Source organism: Cantharellus anzutake (assembly GCF_015039405.1).
Source record: "Cantharellus anzutake strain C23 chromosome Unknown EI90scaffold_21, whole genome shotgun sequence".
NCBI classification, from domain to species: Eukaryota; Fungi; Basidiomycota; class Agaricomycetes; order Cantharellales; family Hydnaceae; genus Cantharellus; species Cantharellus anzutake.
The window spans coordinates 792,393-812,636 of NW_024066971.1; the positions used below are offsets into that span (position 1 = coordinate 792,393).

Here is a 20,244-nt window from a genome sequence, read left to right on the forward strand (position 1 = left end):
GAGAGGGGCTCCTTGCGTAGTAGTGTGAGAAATAGGGCAATACCCTGTCATTTTCTTGGGAGAGTTGCTCAATGCGATGCGCTGGCAAGGCTTCCGATTATTTTGGGGGACAGTTCCCCTATTGCTATCAGTGTCTAACAGGGCGTCAAGTCAGGCTGGTTGTGAGGATTATTAGACGACCGACCGGCAGGTTCATGTCAAGAGGCTGCAACTTCCATTTTTCTCGTCTTTGACTTTTCGGAAGGGAACGTGGTGCCAGGGCAGAAATCACACGAAGCTTCCTTGCTTGCATTGTCCCTCCTTCCCTCCAGGCTTTTAGCGCACGAGCTCCACGTGTCTCGTCTAATGGCTCGCTATGACTTAGCAGCCCTGTCATACATCACGGCTGTCCTGGTTGTAATACCATCCACTTCTCAATGGCGTGCCAAGAACGTTCCAACCTTATCAGTCATTGCATGGTTGCTCATACTCAACGTTTTCCATGGGACAAACACTATAATTTGGGCAAACAACGTAAGGGTCGTAGCGGAAGTCTATTGCGACATTGGTGAGTAGAATGAGCTTCTCCTAATTCCAAAGACCGCCCTTTCTTGGTGATTTCGGTGCGTACCTTCGCATCATCTGCGAAGAATTGATGAAGTATAAAGTGTGGCCGGTATGATTTTACGAGATCGGATCCATTCTGCGCGCTCATGATTGCGATCACTCCAGGAGAACTGTTGGATGTTCTGCTCACTATTGCAAGATTATCTTGAAATCTCGGGAGACGGGCGTTACACGTTCGGGGGTTCGGTGGCTCGAAGCATGGCACCTCTCATCCGAGGGAAAATATCTGAGCTCGTAGGAACTCATGTAACCCCCAATACGGTAAGCCATATGCAGTACAGTTGATTGGGAAGTTGTTAATCTGGCAGAAGATTATGACAGTATTATAAAGCTCGACTTGGGTATGTAGGCTTTACGCAGCGTCTCTTTCTTAACCAACATTCCCACTTTTATAACAGACCTGTGGCAACCCTTAAGCTTCGCGAAACCAAATGGGTGGCTTTCTCACTCGATTGGGACATTTCTTTCCAAAATCGCGTACCCATCGGAAGGCACGGCTGCCCACCATCACCCGCAAGGCGTCATGGAGTGGGTCGCGAGCTCCTCGCTTGCTGCTCACCTAGAAAAGAGTGATCTTCATTCTCATATCGCCCTGCACTGCATCGATATTCTTTGCCGTTTACCCGAGGAAAATATTCTTCAACTTCCCAACCCTCTAATCCTCAACTCCGTCATTCCGGATCTCGCTTTCCAGATTCAGTCTAAGATCTCCCCTGATGTCCAATATGCCGCTCTGTACGGCCTTCTCCACGTGGTGGAAATTGAAAACCCTTCAACGGAGCTATTCAACAAACTAGAGGCGTTCCTCGCTGAATCGGCGGTCAAGTGGCTGGAAGTCTTGAGCCTGTTAGGATCAATAAAAAATGTTCTAGTTGAATTGGATAAGATTACTGTGTGGTGTGAGGTGTGTGATGTCCCTGCCTACCCATGATGAAACTTTGAACGCTACTTCAGAATTGAGCCAAATCTTTACTCCAACTCCTGTTGCGGAGCCGTCGCTTTGCCTACCATTACTATGGAGTCATTTCGGCTTCGGCTGGACATATCTCCCATTCGGCTCTGTCTCATTCACCCGATACCGACTGGCTAAGACAATACCGCAACTCATCCCGTGAACTCCTTTCAATAGTATAAGGGAAATATTCTGTACTGGAGTGTTGGCTTAACACCATCCGAGGTCACACGCGTGCCGTCAACTCAGTCTCATTCTCGCCTTGGATCCATGATGAGACAGTGCGAATTTGGGATGCGGTGACTGGGGAGGGACTCAAGGTCTTCCGAGGGCACACCAAGTGGGTCAACTCCGTCACATTTTCATCTGACGGATCTCGGGTAGCCTCAGCGTCCGGTGACAAGACAATACGGATTTGGGATACGGCGAATGAAGAACTCAGGGTGCTCCGAGGGCACACTGACTAGGTCCGTTCGGTGTCATTCTCGGGTGATGGATCCCTTCGACTTCCGACCACGAGACAGTGCAAATTTGGGATGCGGTGACTGGAGAAGAACTCAAGGTGCTCCGGGGGCACATCAAGTGGGTTAACTCAGTGTCGTTCTCATCTGATGGATCCAGGGTGGCCTCAGCATCCACTGACAAGACAGTACGAATCTGGGACGCGATGACCGGGGAGGAACTCATTGTTCTTCACGGACACTCTCATGGGGTCAACTCGGTCTCATTTTCGTCTGATGGATCGATGGTAGCTTCAGCATCCGGTGAGGCAGTGCGAATCTGGGATGCAGTGATTGGGGAAGAGCGTAAAGTCTTCCGGGGGCACACCAAATGGGTCAACTCGATCTCTTTCTCGTCTAATGGATCTAGGGTAGCTTCAGCTTCTGGTGACCAAACAATCCGAGTATGGGATGTCATGACTGGGGAAGAGCTCAAAGTCTTCGAAGGTCACATTCATGGAGTCAATTCGGTCTCATTATCCCCAGATGGATCCAGGATAACCTCAGCATCCGGTGACGAGACGGTTCGGATCTGGGACTGCTCATTTGCCAAAGTCGAGCATGATGAGTCTAGCTGTACCCACCGTTTTATCGGAGCACGTGGAGCGCCTCACTCCTTCCCATATGAGTGACATGATATCCACTTGGAAGGTTTCACATGATGGACAAGCCCTTGCAGTTGGTCCATGCACGATGGAGGACTTCTCGTTATCCGAGCACCCAGGCTATACCGTTGCGTACAACATGCACCATCGTGATCTGAGGCTTAAACAGGCTTACACAGCTACGCAATGTCTAAAACCGAAGCAAATTCGTGGCGGTTCGATTCAGCCCCGCTTCTAAGAGTTTTGCCATGCTGTGGCTGGTCACCTGCCTAGCTATGCTGCCCCTTGCGTCCGGTCTGGTTCATTTGTTTTAGTCGCAATGACCCGAATCCTTTAGTTGCCTTGGCTCCAAGGAGCGCCTACAAGTTCCTTTTACTTTACTTTTCTTTTTGGGTGGAACCTCTATTAGCTCTCGCTATGTATCGTCAGTGCATTGACGTTTGTCAAGGGGGCGTGTCCTTCCAGGGTCGTCGTTTGGGGTTGCCAACGCTTTGTTATTGTCTGCGGAGAAACACCTTTACGCACTTCCGGCTTCTTGCCTAGTGTTGGGCTCGTGCTGACCTGGGGGATCAGGAACACCCACTAGCACCTCGCTGTATTCAAGCCAGTTTTCCGGCAGGCAGCTTTCGTTCCCGCTCCATGTGCTCGTGGTCGGGCCTTGTTTCCATATTTCTTTTGCTTCGTTAGTAGCCTTTGTTGGTTTAGTTTCTCATTCAAGGTGTCTCTGAGCTTTACGTATACTTCTTTGTTGCTAGTGGTTGTTTGTTCGCTTGCTTTTACTCTGTTGCATCTAAGTTTCCAGATCAGCCATGCGCTTTCTGAGACTAGGCTCGCGGGGTCGAAGACTTTGATTTTTTTTATATCGCCCAAGGCATGTCTGCGTATGCTCTCTAGGCCTGCCCCTTGCTTGTAGCATTTTTCGGGTCTGTTACAGCCTTGGTTCTCTATGTAACGCGCGCGTGGCTGGCATGTGCAGTTTATTCTCGTTGGTCTGTGTAGCTCCTCTTCGTTTAAGCTGGACTGGATTACCAGATCCCCTAGAAGTTTTCAATCGTGGTTCCTTCTCAGGCATTTGGCTAGTCTAGTTCATTCGGTTTTTTTCTCTTCTAACGTGCTGCCAGGCCGACTTAGCCTTAGGTGTGCGCCGAAGCTTGGGGCGTCGACTTTCAGTGAGGCAATCAACCGCGAACATTGATCTTGAGGCATTACCGGTTGAAACTCGACAGTTACTTATCTCCTGTCGGACCGATTCACATCGGGCGCACCGTGGTCGCCCCGGCCGGCACAAGAAGCGCCGGTCCCATTACTTTCATTTTGTCTTATGCTGTAGCTGGTTTCCCGAAAGCTAGCCCTGAAGTCAACATTTTTTGACGATGCTATCAACCTTAAGATCTAGAATCGGGTGATCCATACCGGAAATCCGGCTCATCCTGACATACGACTTCTCTTATTCCCCTATCAAACACCCAATTAACCAGGGAGAGTGCAGTTGGAAGTTGTTGGGCTGCCTTCCATGATCCTCAGCTAGCGCTAGATCTAGCGTACGCAAATGACGCGACCCTGGTCTTCTTCCTCACGCCTTGTCCGCCTGTATATTCTTTCGACCTGGCACTCCAATTCGCAATTTGCAGTGGCTACATCCGCCTCTTGACATTCTACTTTAGTAGAGGCTGGGGTCCTGCCTATCGTATGCCCTGCCACAAGATTGCACGGTTCGTTCATAGAAGCATTTCAGAGAGGCTGCGCGCGTCGATCTATGGGAGGATTGTTGTGCCTAGTTGACTTCGGAAGCGCTTAATTGCGCACTGGAGAAGGTCGTGGATTACAGAGGACGGTTTAGGGTTCAATCGGCTATTTTTCTACATGTTCCAAATCCTCATTTTTACTTGAGAAGAGCGACAACTCTATCCTAAAGCGAACGACTATGGTGAGGACAAATTATGGGATGAGCAACCTGTATGCCAACTTCGATTTATTTCCGCATACTTTGCTGCTGGAGGGTTCATCAATGGGTTGAAGACAACAGGAGATATCCGTCGCCTTCGAAGGAGACATCCACGCACACTCGTAAGTTATTGGAAGGTGTTAATTCATTGATTCTTGATTTTTACTTCTCGGCTGCGGTGCCGTGGAAGGTTCCTCTTTTGATTGGGGGGTGTGTTAATTCTGGACACGATTCCTAGACAACTGGCTCAGAAATGTTGTTCCCCAGACCGCTGTTCGAGTCCTTCATCCAACGGCCTTTCGGAAATTCCGGTAAGAACTTCCTCAACAAGACATTGACGTTCTAATACTCAACCACCCTGTGTGCAAGGCTGTTGCTCAGCTTTCCCATGCAAACCTATTCGGGTTCTTCATACTTAGATCTACACCCGTCGGAGCTTTCCTTTTTGCAAGGGTTTTGCATCATCATGCTGCCCGGAATTTCTTGCTCTTGGGACGTTTAAACGTCGTAGGAGCGAGAAATCCGTTTTGCCACTTATATATATGCTCTCCCACCAATGTACGTGATTCCTTCCTCCTGGTGTACGGATCTACAGCATTCAGTGGATGAGACGCTGAATGCGCCACGAAAACGATGTCGGAAGTGTGTCAATGGATCGCGGAGACAGCAGTACCAAGTCTGATCACTGAAGTGCCTTGTTCTATGTAGAAAGATCACAATGTTAATCGGATATGTACGATCGATGCTGTCGAAAAATAAGAAGCGCATAGCGTTCTACAAAGAATGCTCAATACAGGGCGCGGTTGAGTCAAGGACAATGCGTCAACACAATGTAGAATACCATGAACAAATCCCTTTCACGCACACCCGCCATGACTCGGGATGGCTATGCAATGTAAACTAAGGCGTCAAAAATACTTCACTTGCGCCTGCTAGGCCAAACAGCCACAAAGATTGTACGACAGAACAGTAGCCATCACCAATGTACTAGAATCTGCTTCGGGTCTCCTAGCCGTAGCTGTGTAGCTTTTCATAATCGGCGCTTTCGTGGTGGCGGGGTCCCTACGCCATCCTCAGAGTCTTCACCGTCTTCTGCAACAACGTCCAAATCTTCCCAAAGGCCTCCATCACTCCCACTTTCACCACCGCCGTCGCCATCGCCTTCGTCATCTTCATCGTCATTATTCACGTTGTCGTCTGTAGGAGCATCGCCTCCTTTCGTGGAATTCAAGTCTTCATCCCAAACGACAGACGTCGGAGTGCTTTTCATAAACACTCTTGCCCTCGTTTGTCCAGTGTGCGATACCACATTTTTGTCCTTTGGTCCTCCAGGTTTGGTTGAGTGTAGTCGTAAGTATCGGTCCAGGGAAACACTGGAAAAGTAGCTTTGCACTATTGCAGGGCTTGACTGGGAAGATTGTGGCGCAGGCACTTGAATGGGGAAGGGGACGGTCGCAATGCAAGTAACCGCACCAGACACTTGCTTGAAGTTCCTGAGAATCTTACCGGTGCGGCTATCGATAGAGAAGAGGTTAGATTCGGAGTCTGATACAAGAATCTCGCTGTAACATGTTTGAAGGAAGTTAACTGGACATCCTTCCAGGTACAAGCGACGATACGCACCGCTCCGAGCATCCACGCTGCACTTTCCGTACACTCTTGAACATCGGCCATTTTGCCACGGGTCGTCCACTGGCACGGGTATCGTATCTTTGCACAGACCCATATCTGTCCCCAGTAATGATATGTTGGGAGACCGATGACGATTCCGATGAAGAGTCTCCAAGGAAAGCGAGAGAGGCCACATGGACAGGTTGGCGCAATGATAGGAAATCATTTGGTAACTGGTTGCGTCAGCAAGATGCTTTAGAAACCGTGATGGTTAGCAACTCACGTTCTTAGCTCGCCAAACTTCAGCACTGAACAACTCCGTGTTTTTCTTTCTCTTCCTTGTTGCTGGCGCCTCGTTTGCGTTGCTTCCTTGAGCCTCTGACCCGGACGGGGATTTCCCCGAGAGTGCTTTCTCGATGTCCCAAATAGAGAGATTCACTTCGTCTCCGCCGTACGCGAGATAGCGCTCGTCAGAGGATATTTGAAGGTCACAGAGACGCATTGGAAGCAAGGCTTTACTTGTTGAAGCCTCACTGGACGGAGAAGGAAGTGACGTCCGGCGGATGTGTCCTGATGTCGTGCATGTATAGACGCGATTCCTAACATGATTGACTGAGTCTAGCAACTGTCGCAGATCAATTCGCATTGAGCAGTGCGATACTCACGAGGGAGTGATTGCAAGACCAATATACGAGTCAGCGCTCTTCATCCTTGGTTCCTTCCATTCATGAATGATGCGCAACCCGTCTCCTTCTACTTCGCTAACACTTGCCGCACCACCATTCCTGGCAACAGCGAGCTTGCCGATGAAGTTAGCCCAGTTTTAGACGCAATGAAGGGGACGAATACCCACCAGCTTTTGTGGTCCCACGGTCCGCAGCGCAAGCTTATCAACAGCGTTATTCCGTGTAGGATCTCCAGGAGGCTGAGAGAGCGTCACGGGACAAGCGCTCCCGTCTGGCAGTGGCTGATCACTTATAGGGATTCGGACAGATTTGATGAGACCATTTTCATCTCCAGTAAGGAACCGCAAGGACATCAAGTTTATAAATTGCAGAAGATACGAGATGGGGTTGTATGTTGCCTGCGCAGGCCACAATCCTTGAATTATGTAAACAATGTATAAAATTCTCACGCCTTCTGTATATCCTCTGGCATGGTTTGGCTTATCTAGGTCGACTGGCTTTAATTTCCCAAGGCAATTTCCCCTTCATCCGTGATGTCCATGCCATCCCAATTGACTGTCCTGCCCAAATAATCCATCCTCGATTGTTGGAAACAGCAGAGCGATGTGCAAAACTTCCAAGTCTTAACCGGCTCTCCGTTGTTCCTTGGGTGATGGATAACAATATAATATATAGCTGGCCGCAATTGTATCCCGCATTCTTGAACACCGTTACTGTGCCAAGACTGTGTGTCACTCATGAAGACAACGTAACCTACAAGTATCGCTCGATTGACAATTACCTTACTGGTTTGAATGCAGAAATAAACGGGCGGGAAACTGGGAAGTAGCCCAGGAAGCAGCTAGAGGCGTGAAGTCGTTAATAAGCGCCCCTGCCCCGCTGCCAGGGGCTGGCCTGCGCGCCCATCGCGGCAGCTAGACCTTCCATTTCAGTATCAGGGCGGTTCCCAGCAGTCAGGTTATGACTCTGCCCCCCAATCCTAACACCGCATTCGGGGCAAGCGCTTGTTTGCATAGCACCTCCACACTGCAGCGAGGCCAAGGTTGTCGTCAGAGGGGGTGGTTCTGAGCATGAACAACGCTCACCTCGCCGATGACATAGGGGTGTCCATTGTCACATTGATAGAAATGCCCACGATAAGCTGTCAGTGGAGTGGAGAGATATGAGTTCATTGTAGAAGATCAATAAAAAAACGCACCAAAGGACACATCTTCCTCGAACGCCCGAAGTATGGCCTGCCTATCTTCAAGAGAGACAGGTTGGTAAAAGGTACCACTGAAGATCGCCCGTCGTATGTGCTGCCACTGCTTCCTCAAGGATCTTGATGGGCCATCCAATTCTGTGTCAAGCCACACCCCATCGTCTGGGCGGCTCTGTGAGTATTGCGTACGGCAATTGCTAACAGCCTGCCCAAAAAGAGACATCATTTCGTCTGCTTGTGAACCGAATTTGTCGCGGGTCTCTTTATCCAGGACGTTCTTCAAGATTGTGGCCTTCCAATTGAATTGAAGTAGTTCGAATCTTGCCCGTTCGACCACGATGACCGATCGTACCATTTTCCGATGTGAAGAAGATTCATGACAGATGTCGAGAGCCAGTTCCGCATCACTGAAGGATGATTTCAAGAGAAACAAGGTAAACTTCAGCCATCGATCACAATGTTCAGCCTCAAGTTCTTCCTTTTGCGGCATGGCAAGCTCGGCAAGTTGAGAGCGTATGCGGATAGATGCCCATAACGCTTCAACCTGGTACCTTTTATTAGCGGATGGTTTCGGCTGGCCAATGCGCGTTCTCGCTAACATCATGGCGAGCTGCTCCGGGTGACGGGCTTCTCGACTACCAACACCCTCCCTCAATGCATCATTGTAGACTTGGGCGAAGGCGGCCTCATATGCTTGGAGGTGAGCGCATCTAGTAGCGACAACCTCCCCCGCTTTGTTATAACTCTTCAACAGCTTTACGGTGCAGTCTTTCCACGTCTGTGGGAATTGAGAAATGCCAGCTAGCGTGGAAAGGCCATTGATCGGAACCAGTTTGACGCTGTCTCGAGACATCAACTTCTCAAAGGCCTTGAGCTCCTTCTGTGGAGACAAGGGCTCCCGATCCGAGGTGACAAGTTTGGATCTAGAAGCTTCGCCTTCGATAGTCCTGATGGCAGTCTCTTGATCGAAAGTTCGAATATCAGAATTGATGGTCGACATCGTCCTAGAAAGCCTCGAGGCAAGGTTGTGCTCCAATAAATCTAACTTGGCACGTTTGACTACCCGCCCATAGCGAGGAGATGTGATATCTCGCCGACACAACGGGCATCTGGGATGATCGATGATCTTCGCCGCCGGATTTTTTGGGACAACCCATTTGCCGTTCTGATCGACTCCGTAGAAATCATGAAGGTGACATATTCCGTCCAACGATTCAACAGTAAAGAAATGACCGCATTCCAGAGTGATGATGCGATTTTCGCAATCTTCTAAAGAAAAATCTATCTCCCCGAGCGTACCATTGACGATGAAGTCTACGACCGTATTCTTCTGATCTGTAGTTGCGCAAGCAGGGCAGATTTGCAGATCGCAGTTTTCTCCACACACTGAAGACAAGTGAGTGACAGGGGGACACGCGAAAAGCGAAAGCTTACCCGAGGGACAAGGATGACCACATGCTAACGTCTGCTCGCATCGGATGTCGCATGGTAAACGGGTACAAATCTTCAGGATGCCATGTCAGTTGACTCTGGTGAATGGACAAACATGAAAACATACAGAGCCGCACGGCACATTGCAAGACTTGTGAGGGCAACGCCAAGTGCACGGTTCTAAACAAGGTTTGCAGGCTTCTGAGCAAGTCTTTCGGCAAGCATTATGCTCGCATGTTTGACGGCACGGGGACTTGCATTGACCAGAACATTCATGGCCCACAGCACAGGTTCCGGTGCAACTATGGCCGCACCTTAGATCCTTTCCGCAGGCATGTTCTTTGTGGTGGGTTCGAATCCGTTTGTCGTTTGCTTTATTCAACATTGTGCACTCGCAGCACTGGGCGCTACATGTCTTGCCACAACAAGCAAGAACTGTACCGCAGGGGGATTGGCATGCATACGAAGTTGGATCCAGACTGCATGGAAGCTCTGCTCTGTGCTCGCAATCGGGCAAAGCCTTCTCTTTCTTGACATCGCATCGAATATCCTCGGGCCTGGACGCAAGAACGCTGCGAGATGGTGTTAGGCGACAGCATCAGAGAGCATAAAGGCCGCACCAAGTTGTTTGGGGCTTCACGTCCCCACAAGGAAGTAAAACGTTATAGACAGGAAATTCACAGTCACCGCAAGGCTGAAAACATTTTTTAGAACAGGGATGGCTTTTGGGGCAGAGTTTAGTGCATGGCTCATGACATTTGATCCCAATGTGTTTGGGATCTTCCGAATGGCATTTGAACTTGCACAAATGCCCGCAAGGCATGCGTCCGTCACACGGTCGAAGACAGCCGCCTGTGGTAACTTAGTAATTAGAATCGCAATCCTTCACACAACGCTTACCGTCGGGCGCAACTCGCTGAATTTGTCCTGGATGGTTCACGTGTTTGGGCCCATCTTCCGGATGAACTTGACAACAAATAGGTAGCGCAGATCCCAACGAGTCTCTCTCACTCAGCAGGTCGATGATAGATTTCCACATGGGACTGCGAGTAGCGAGCAGTGAAGCATCTCCAAGGATATAGAGGCCCTGTTTTGCTCGACTGAGGGCGACGTTTGTCCTATTTTTCGACTGTGGAAGGGCATAAGGGACGAACTAGCGATAACTCCATCTAAATTCACCTTTAGATAGCCTATTGTCCCATGGTTGGAACGTGCCCCACGAGATGCGACCCGCCCACCAAAAACGGCTTCGCCCGTGTTCCTCACCAGGCTTAAAATGACGATTTCTGCTTCCTCACCCTAGTTCAACACCTTCAGACTAGGTCACGCATACCGAGCATATCATTACACCCACCTGGAAATTATCAACCGTTCGAAGCAGGCTAACAGCGATGTCCATCAGCACTTGGTCACTGCTTGGATGAGGTAGCTTACACTCGTTTCGACACAGGGATGTGCTGAACTTGATGAGCACTTGTTGATAAGGATGGATCGGACCCCTCTGCGTCGGGGTTGGCCTCCTCTAGGAGAGCAAGGTCGCGTTCATCTAGAACCGTAGTGACTTCGGAAGACAGAAGTTTTCGAACTTCAGCCAGCTGGCCGAGGTATGCGCACAATACGACAATGTCGCCTTCTCCTGAGTAGGGGCCTTGTCTAGCATTGTTTGGAGGGTTCAGCCTATATAAACTACGTTGGATGAAGGCGGCTCACTTCAAGAGATACAGCACTAAGTCCTTGATCATGGCAGCCTATTAGACAGAGATTAGCCTAAGGCGTAGATTTGGTCTTTGGCATGGTGCTGGCCTCATATTTATTTGTCTTAGATGATGAGTTTTCATCTTCTCCTGATTCGCCGAAGCGATGATCCAAGAAAAATACATTCTTCGCCAACCCTCGCATTTGGGAATAACTGGAAACTCGGGAGTGGTCCTCAAGATTTGGATACAAAGTTGTCCTATGGTGTGTAAGATAACCATTCGCAGCCATGAACTAACGAGGCGTACCTAACTAGATCGGCAATTTCTGGCCGCATTCGGCGCTGGACATTGAGCTGAGACATGGGATACCCGAGAGATGATAGTCGTTCCATCAGGGAAAGATCCAGGCGATACAATTTAGAGCCTGAGCCAGGATGGTCCATAGAAAGAGCTAAAAGAAAGAGATTCAGTGGATGTACCGTATCAAGCAACTAGCGACATCACAATAGTTGGAAATCGTGGGCCGCAGTTGAAGAGGATCCCCAATAAGTATGAGATGCTAGAAATGGTCGTTGAGCGTGATACGATAAATACTCAGGCAGCCTTGTTAATCACCTGAACAGAGGGCACCAAGCTCGATAGAACATGGGCTTCCAATACTTGACCTGCCTCCTCCACAACCAACACTCGGGGACTCACTGCCTAGTTGGAATTAGCATTTGGAAGACGGTACACGCACATCCCAGAATTCACCTTGAGCATTCTAGTGAGCTTGGCAGCACCTAAGGGTTGGCTTGGATTAGCAGACACGAGTCCGGCATATTCTTCGCGAATACTTGCCGTTAGTAGTACATGCAATAAGGTCAGCGCGTTCAAGGATGGAGATTCTCGACTGCATTAAATTTAATCAGAAAACTGCAAAATGTGGGAGCCCAATGAAACATACCTCCTCCTTTAGCTCAGACCAACGCCGCTGCGCTGCCTCGTGCCGCCCGCGTAAATCCTCGAACTCTCCTTTCACGATCTGGTAGTTGCGTTCACTAGCTCGCTGCTCCCAGTGTTGGGCTAGCTTCTCTCTCTCAGTTCGCGTCGTATGCCATACGTCAGAAACATTACAGAGGTCATTCAGATTTCTGTCGGGTTGGGCTGCTGGGTCAAGAAGACTTGCAAATTCAAATTCAACGAAAAGAGACGCTAGTCTTGTATAGTGATCTGGAGGTGATGAGACTGGTAGGCGATCGTTACCACCGTCGGTCTGTGGTGGTAACTGGCGAGAAGAACTTGGAGTAGCCAATGGAATGTGGCGAACGTTGGGCCTTTGTGACATCCACAGATACTCTGGTCCTATTTCAGATGCAACCGATGTCGTTTCGGATTCCGCATCTTCAATCTCATCATCATCGATCTGCAGGTCGGAAAATTGCGGGGAGATATCCTGCTCTACGTAATCAGCTCCTCCGTGCATAGCAGCCTTAATGGCTGCGAATTCGCCGTCCACAAAATCAAGATCAGCTCCTTGCTTCCAAAAGTCATAACGCGTGAGGACTTCTGGAGCTTTCTTTCCAACTCGGGTCCATGACCCCTCCTCTTCCGACCTTTCATGGTAGAGTCGATCGATCCCGGAGGGAGGATGCGTCAAAGAATGGGAAAAATGACAAGTGTCGTCGCCGGATTCCAAGAACTCCAAAACGTCATCAGACGATGGATCCCTCCTCATAGCCTTCTTCATGACTTCCTCCATCGTCTTCTCTATTCCTTTGAGCTCCGCATAGACCCTACCAAGAGAGGGAGAAAGCTTCGAACGATCGCTCGCTCTCTCAATAGCGTCGAGAGAAAGTTCGGCGATCATAGAATCATTAGAACGAGAGCCCAGCCGAATAGCTTTTGTAGAAGGGCGTGCTTCCAAGATCGACTTAAGAAGATGGTCCAGAGCATGGTTTGTGAAAGCAATTAGAAGAACAGGCTTCACCCCATTCTACCCACGATCACAGTTAGTGAGGGAGATCATGCGAAAAAAAGGGAACACACATCAAGCAGCAGATTGGTCAGTCTAACACCCGTATAACTCTTCAAGAATGCATGAGGTATATCCGAGCAGAAAAACAAAGTTCTCTCACCTTACCCGTCCCGGGAGGTCTGAACATACACAGTCATTTTAGTGCTCATGTAGTCTCTAACTCAATCACACATACCCCTGCATGAGACCCAGCTCACTTGTAAGCATATCAATCATTGCATCACTTTGGCTAGGATCCAAGAAACTTCTCAGACGTGTGGCGTCAAGGGGATGGGGGCTCTTCAAAATCTCCCTGGTGCGGGTGATACTGTCCTGACTGGTAGTGTCTAACTTGAGGGACTGGATACCAACATCACCATGCAACAAGGACACGAGTTCATACTGAAAACCATTGAGGGTGGAGTACAAAGGCGGAGTGCGGACCTCATTCTTTAGAGAAGTCGAGTCGGGTGAGTGAGGTAGCGCCCAAGAGGGAGACTTGTAGGGTCTCTACAAAGGCTCTCCAAAAATGGCTTTATCGAATCGAACATCACAGACGACTCGATGAGGACTCTGATATCTGAGGATGGTCTCATCGAATGTTTGAGGTCCGCTAGAATCCGCGTGTAAATTGATGGCTCGAAGAAGGAAACCCCTAATGAGAGGCGGTAACGAGATGACCTCGCCGACTTTGCGAGATCTCCAGTCGAAGTGCATACGGTACCAAGATAGATTTGGAAATCGGAGCTTGTCTTCCACAGCAAAGCGACCAATGCGCCGGGCATCAGCCGCCGCTTGCTTGAATGCTCCCAATAACTGGCGCGAGTGGCTGCATCCTCCGCTCTCGCTCTTCCAGGCGGTGTGTTGAAGATGATGGAAGCTGCGAGGCCGATCTATCGGGGAAAATTCTGTGAAATGTGACATCCGTATACACGGGGAAGATGATCGATTCCCGGTTGATGTACCCTTTGTAAAAACCACCAAGATTTTGGACAAGGGTTCCCAACGGTGTGTCAAGAAACTTGGGGGAGTTGAAATCTCCTTCCAGGAGCTGCACAGCATCCCGAAGTGGTGCACTGACAAAAATAACTCAGCACAGGCCAGGATGTTGGATGAGATACCCACATCAGTTCCTCCCGAAGCAGGCGAAATTGAATATCCAGTAGTCGTGCCATGCTGTGGTCTGGATAGTGGTGCGGCGCGTTTGGAACATTAGGAGGCAGATAAGGACTGAAAGTTGACGTTAGTTCATCGTGTGTAGGGGAAATTCGGATATCCTTTATGTCAGCAAAATCGTTATCATGACGAGGTCCGGCTGAGCGGTGTATTCCTGGTCCCTCATATGTGAGATAGAGTACGCTAACATTTACAACCGGCTGCGAGGCATGGGCAGATGCTGTAAATTCCCCGGGAAACACATGATGAATATTTTCCCTTTGGCAGAGCGAGACTAGGCGCTTCAACGTCTTATGTGCGTGCTCTACAACTTTTGGCGACGTGCACGCTTTATCAAGGGTTGCTTGAACTGAATGTCTTGAAGCCTCGGCTAGCGGCTTCCATGACTGAAACCAATCCAGAAGCTTGTCCACCAGTTTCAAGACGTTTGCGTGATCGATAAGAGCCCGTTTATAGCGCGAAATAAACCTGATACATGTGTATTCGTCAGAGGCGAGTTCCGCTGGCCAAGAGAAACGGTTCCCTCTTACTGAATAGTTGCTATGGCGACAGTGATTAAAACACGACAGGACTGCAAGTGAGTAAGTCCGCCCATTGCGCCCAATTTCATACGCTTCAAGTGAGGAATCATCCATTGATCGATACGTTCAAACATAAACTCGAAATTCTCGTTGATAAGAGCGTAGAGTGCGCTAAAGTGGCCCAAACAGTCCCCAATAAAACGAGACAGGGATCAGATTCAGCTTTAGTCCCGCATGCAACGATCAACATACTTTACGCTCTGTGCCCGAACAGATTGAACAATAGCATGGCTAGTGAAAAACTACGAAGAGGAAATTAGCCGCCGAAATACCTCGGTTAAATGTCCAACCTACTCCAAGAAGCGGAAGTATATGGTGCTCGAACGAGGGAGGTTCAGGGGTGGATCCTGATAAAATGGTGTTCAAATGTCTATAGCCGTTTCCGACGAAGATATTCTGCGAGGTTGGTCAATGGAATGCGTCATTTTTAAACTAAATGACATACAGAAGTGAGGTTGTCTAGGAGAAGCTACAAAGTATGGATCAGAACGAAGTCGGTATTCGACACAATGGCATTCTGTACCTGTCGATCTTCATGTCCCTATCAATGTAAGGCGTGTAAGTGAAGCAATCAATGTGTCAGAAGCCTGCCTCGCACCCAAACTCCATAAACTGAGCTAGAATGGCCCAAAAGCTCGACAAATTCTGTTGCGTTGCTGGATCTTTGAATTCTAAAACCATCCTCGTTCAGAAATTTCCGAAGTTGATCCCCAACTGAGCGAAACTGTCTAGGATTTCTGACAGGAAAAAGTGCATCCGTAGACTCAGTTGACTGGACTATTTTTGAGATAAGCGCCTCTTCAGACAGTGAGGTCCCTGGGATAGCAGAAGGTGAGCCAATAGTTGAGCCTTCAGGGGCACGATCATGAGCAACGCCTGTCTGTGGCTTCTGCCGATGCTCAAATCGACCTATTGTATCATGCGAGTTAAAGGCTATCGATCATTGACCGGAGAAACGAAAGAGCCACCTACAACTGAGGTTTCGCTTGCAAGTGCCACTATTCCAGAACTCATTACAAACTCGAGGGGGTGTGTTGGAATTGTTCCGATTAGTGCTCGCTGGAGCGTTGCTCTTTTCTTTCCCAGAGGACGAAGATGATATTCCTGAGCGGTGAGAGCTACGGGGAAGAGCGCCTTCTCGTCCATCATGACTAAAGAGACATGTCGAGCCCCTAAGACAACCGCCCGGCTTGTTGAAGAACTTGCAGACGCGGTGATTTGACATTAATGTACAGCAAAGGCGAGTAAGAAAGAGATACGAATCACTCAAAGGTGAGTTGTTCTCAGGACGGATTGGTTGCAGAGGAGACGGATTGGATGGAGTAGTTCAAGAATGATAGGTGACTGCGGCGAAGGAGCAAGCCTCGTGTTCCATGGCTACTGGAAAGCAATAGAACAAAACTGACGCATGATAGTACTCTGCATTCCGATTTGCACAATAACTAAGGTTACCTGTTTACGGAGCTCTCCGTTGCAAATCCATTTAATTGCTATCGTATATGGAGAAGAGGCCAATCCTCACGCGCCGCAGTAGACAGCGATAATTAGAGGTAGTCACGATTTATCACTAGAAGGGCCACTGCGCTGCCTTGTGCTGAAGAACTTAAGAAGCAATATCCACAGGGTGGGAAAGTGAAGATTCCCACGAATTGTGGGTGGAGGACCTTGCAAGCAAGGTAGGGTTCATAGTGCTCTAAACCATGGAGCTGAGTTCAGGGGCCTTAAACAGGTATGCAGTGGCGCAGCAACGAGATTGCCCCTTCCACGCGCGACAGTCGATGAGAAAACCATGTAAAAATATTCTCCAGATCAAGAAACTGATCGGCCAGTTCATTTGAAACCTCGCGGGCCTAAAAACTCGGACATCACCAACCAACAACAGAACAAAAAAAGTGCCTAATTCTTGCCCCACCAAGCAAATACCCCCGCGGCGAAACTTAATCAGAACACCAAAACGTAACCCTAGTTCACACCACAACACGAGACCGACTGTACAACTTTGCGACATACTCACACTTGGGTAGCTGGCAAGAAGATTACATGGCGCTCCCTTGCATCCTGCGAGTCCGATCATTTGCGAGTCCGTCTGCATCTCAGGATAGCAATGCTGGCACTTTTATTTGCTCAGAGCCCCCCTCCCCCACCTTGATCAAACTTACCAAGAAACCGAACAATCGTTGCCAACTCAGAGAAGAATCACCCTAGCTGGTTGCGATTATCTGCCACTGATCCCACCGCTTCCTTGTTCATAACTGCTACATACAACCCTCAACCAGTCAGATGTATCAATGCCTGACCTAAGGGAAATCGCTTCTACAGCGGACAAACAAGTCCTGACCGTGTACTGCTCTGCCATGAGGTTACCTTTTCGTCACTGAAGCGGTTGGAACACACGCAAATGATCTGGCACCCTTCAAAGGTGACACAGTCAGTGTCATTGATGGTACTCGACCTTACCGCTACGACGGCTTGGCAGAATAAAGCCTTATACTGCAAGAAACCTGATGAAGTCCCCACCAAGGACCACCGGGACATGCCCTGCACACACTCCTGGATAAATTCTTACCCTAGCTTCGGGGAGGAGTGCAGCCCGCTGTAGGATAACTTCAGTCCCACCTCACCACCAGCTTGGTTGGCTGGCTTGGGCAATTAGAAACTGAAAACAAATCAGAGTGCCTCAACTTTGTTTTTTTTTTTGGCAGTTGGTTGCCCTGAGAAAAGGATCGCGGCGGCGTCCGGGAGCCCATGCATTGCCAGAAATGTGCATCCCTCCCAGTGAAAGTCTGCATACCGGTGCCACACACGCAATGATGAGGGTCACTTATCAACTGACCACCCCGACAACCACCACCTAAATGTATCAACTGCAACGGGGAACACCCATCGACGAGCTGCAGCTGCGCGCCACTGTTGAAGTTGTAATAAGGAACGGTCCGTGACTGTGATCCTGTCCTCTCTTTCTGATTCTTTGCTTTATTTACATGACGCTCATCTCCTATATAGGAACCCCCACGCCTGGCCACGCACCTCCTTTCTACCGTCCTGATATAGAATCGATTCGCCTTGACTTGTATCTTATCACGGAGTTGGGGGTCGAATTCCACCGTTATCATTATCAATGATCTACAACGCTCTCCGGGGAAATAACAGCATATATAGCAGTACCTACTGTTCCGCAATTTACGAGATGAACGCGCGCTCTCGCGCGCGCATGCACGCGACAATTCCCGACCAATCGATCTTCAAAGATAAGAGCTGAATTATGAAGCCAAATAGTATCATGATGGCATGTATAAATGCGAATACTTTACATCTTTAGTAGTGCAGCGAATTCAAACTATTACTATCCGAATAGACCTCAGCTGTTGAGCGGTTGATGTCGACTAAGGGGTGGATAGAAGACCCCCTTTATGCACCGCAAGCGTCATCATCTTTCAAGCCACAGACTCGTGCCGAGGGGGGATCACGAATATCATGCACTAATTTGGGTTGTGTGTAAATCGATAGGGAGCCTGGCTAGCAATCGCCAAACATTCGACGATCTGTGGGTGGGCCCGACGAGCGAGAAGCGAATGGCCGGGGGCGCCTGCTGGAGGGTGCCAAGACTTGCCAAGATCGAAAGGAGAGAGAATGGCAGTGCAGTGCAGGTAAGGGGGAAGCACGTCAGATTCACGAGGACCCAAAAAATAACACAGCAAGGGAATGATTATGTAAATTCATGTCTCGCACAAATGCAAAATAATCCTCCTGGCCTTCCGTCAAGTCAAGATTCCCGAAGTGGGGGCGTTAGACAACGAAGAGGAGTGCGTTGAGGGGGGGGGGGATGATGCCGCGCTTCTAAGAGATATGGACACTTCGACAAAAAGTATTCAAACAAGCAGGGCAGTGCAGCCCGGTAAGTAGTGCCCCTAAGGATGCAGCCAAATATTGGCAATCTACGTTCTATCTGGTATCTGGTATATACTGCAGCAGCGAGTCTGAGGAATGAGCCTGCATGATCCAAGCAACCAGTCGACCTTTGAGGAGCCACTGGCCGGGTTCTTCCTGAGATCTTGTAGTACGTCATCAAGGAAACGTTCAATTCCGAGAAATCGGTCGCCGAACACCGCCTCATGGACAACGAAAGCTAGCATACTGTACTATGGAGCAGCCAGATCAAAGCGCACTTTAGAAGGTGATTTCTCCTGTTAATTCTGTGTGGATGGATATACAAATGAGACTTGAACCCGCGTCAGTTCAGTCCACTGGAGTAAATTCATTCACAACACGCGGCCCATATATCTAACTTCTTGGGCCTGCGAGATTTTGGCCCGTTTCTGGATTGGTTATTAGGGTCAGAGGTGATAGGCCAGCGTTAAACAGTACCGGGCTTCACTACGAATCCCGGCGATTCACTTCTTCGGAAACGAGAAGAAGAGTCAGCCGATCAAGTTCAAGTCATGCATTCAAACAAAGTCATCGCAGAGGATAGTCATGAGGAAGCTCCTCCAAACTCGAAAAACTGGGATCGCTTGGAAGCCCGATCAAGTGAATGTCGTGGAGTCACTCAATCTTTTCAAAAGGGATAAGATGCAACCTCGTGGAACGCAGACATCCGAGAGAGAGCTGGCGCCGCGCATTCTTCACCATAAAGCGGCATACTGCCTTGAGGCTGTGGGGTGCTCTGCGGTCTTCAATTCGGATCAGATGTGGTCCCAGAAGACTTGCGGATGATGGAAAGTCTAATATTGAGAGCGCGGCACCGCCAAACGAAAACAGACGAAAATGGGGCGTCAAGATTCAGGTGGAAGGTAGCTGATGTGAGATGGCAAATGTCTCAAATTGCTGCGCAATTGTCATCTGGAGACCCGATTGAATGGGGGACCATTTGATTTGTCAACCTATTCAATTAATGATTTGTCCACGATATTCCCAAAATACCTTCTACAAGCGCCTGCTAAGCGCCCACGCGGAACTTACGCTTACGGTGCACACACTACCTACACCTGAGACACCGCAGCTTATCAGGTGGCTTCCCCCCAAGTGTCGCGTGGTTACCGGCTACCGTGCGATTCATGGTGCTTATAAGAAAATGGGTCAAATGAGTTTGCTTTGCTGTCGCTATTCTTCGAGCACTAGCTCAGTTCTATTTCCAACCCCCATTTCTCCTCTCTTCCAGCTTCCTTTCATCTTACGGTGACCGTGATTGGCCTGCCTACCCTCAACAACGTGCACAGTGGGTGAGTGACTCCACAAAGTTGGAATGAGCCAATAAGTG

The 20,244-nt window shown here is 49.2% G+C and overlaps 3 protein-coding genes across 3 annotated transcripts; 1 reads left to right on the top strand and 2 right to left on the bottom strand.

Annotated features, from left to right (window-relative positions):
• Positions 1 to 357: 357 nt before the first annotated feature.
• Positions 358 to 546, top strand: EI90DRAFT_2814607 (GPCR fungal pheromone mating factor; the record flags this gene model as incomplete). The annotated part of the gene is made up of 1 exon (XM_039053546.1): positions 358 to 546. A coding segment is annotated over one exon (189 nt), but the record flags the coding sequence as incomplete, so codon positions are not given.
• A 4,745-nt stretch (positions 547 to 5,291) lies between these two features.
• Positions 5,292 to 7,336, bottom strand: EI90DRAFT_2995625 (uncharacterized protein). The gene is made up of 5 exons (XM_039056196.1): positions 7,073 to 7,336; positions 6,885 to 7,018; positions 6,503 to 6,818; positions 6,232 to 6,452; positions 5,292 to 6,170 (listed from the first exon to the last, which is right to left on the bottom strand). The coding sequence occupies exons 1-5, from the start codon at positions 7,256 to 7,258 to the stop codon at positions 5,639 to 5,641; spliced, it is 1,389 nt and encodes a 462-aa protein (XP_038916595.1). The 5' UTR covers positions 7,259 to 7,336; the 3' UTR covers positions 5,292 to 5,638.
• On the bottom strand, positions 7,298 to 16,391 carry EI90DRAFT_3056359 (uncharacterized protein). The gene is made up of 31 exons (XM_039060230.1): positions 16,009 to 16,391; positions 15,960 to 15,972; positions 15,586 to 15,920; positions 15,511 to 15,528; positions 15,433 to 15,456; positions 15,282 to 15,383; positions 15,180 to 15,229; positions 14,937 to 15,098; positions 14,356 to 14,874; positions 14,153 to 14,306; positions 13,785 to 14,123; positions 13,427 to 13,680; positions 13,263 to 13,299; positions 12,181 to 13,209; positions 12,075 to 12,126; positions 11,988 to 12,016; positions 11,850 to 11,936; positions 11,739 to 11,793; positions 11,541 to 11,685; positions 11,341 to 11,491; positions 11,248 to 11,285; positions 10,972 to 11,190; positions 10,892 to 10,919; positions 10,717 to 10,836; positions 10,438 to 10,666; positions 10,158 to 10,389; positions 9,665 to 10,109; positions 9,541 to 9,610; positions 8,104 to 9,492; positions 7,991 to 8,046; positions 7,298 to 7,931 (listed from the first exon to the last, which is right to left on the bottom strand). Exons 1-31 carry the CDS (start codon positions 16,210 to 16,212, stop codon positions 7,764 to 7,766), a joined length of 6,753 nt encoding a protein of 2,250 aa, XP_038916596.1. The 5' UTR covers positions 16,213 to 16,391; the 3' UTR covers positions 7,298 to 7,763.
• Between the last annotated feature and the right edge of the window lie 3,853 nt (positions 16,392 to 20,244).

Coding starts and splice junctions, on each gene's coding strand:
- EI90DRAFT_2995625 (XM_039056196.1), bottom strand. CDS start 7,258: ATGTCCTTGCGGTTCCTTACTGGAGATGAAAATGGTCTCATCAAATCT. Junction 6,453..6,502: donor AAGTTTGGCGAGCTAAGAAC/GTGAGTTGCTAA, acceptor TGACGCAACCAG/TTACCAAATGATTTCCTATC. Junction 6,171..6,231: donor CAGCGTGGATGCTCGGAGCG/GTGCGTATCGTC, acceptor AACATGTTACAG/CGAGATTCTTGTATCAGACT.
- EI90DRAFT_3056359 (XM_039060230.1), bottom strand. CDS start 16,212: ATGTCAAATCACCGCGTCTGCAAGTTCTTCAACAAGCCGGGCGGTTGT. Junction 10,920..10,971: donor ATCCCTGTGTCGAAACGAGT/GTAAGCTACCTC, acceptor CATCGCTGTTAG/CCTGCTTCGAACGGTTGATA. Junction 10,390..10,437: donor TCAGCGAGTTGCGCCCGACG/GTAAGCGTTGTG, acceptor AAGTTACCACAG/GCGGCTGTCTTCGACCGTGT.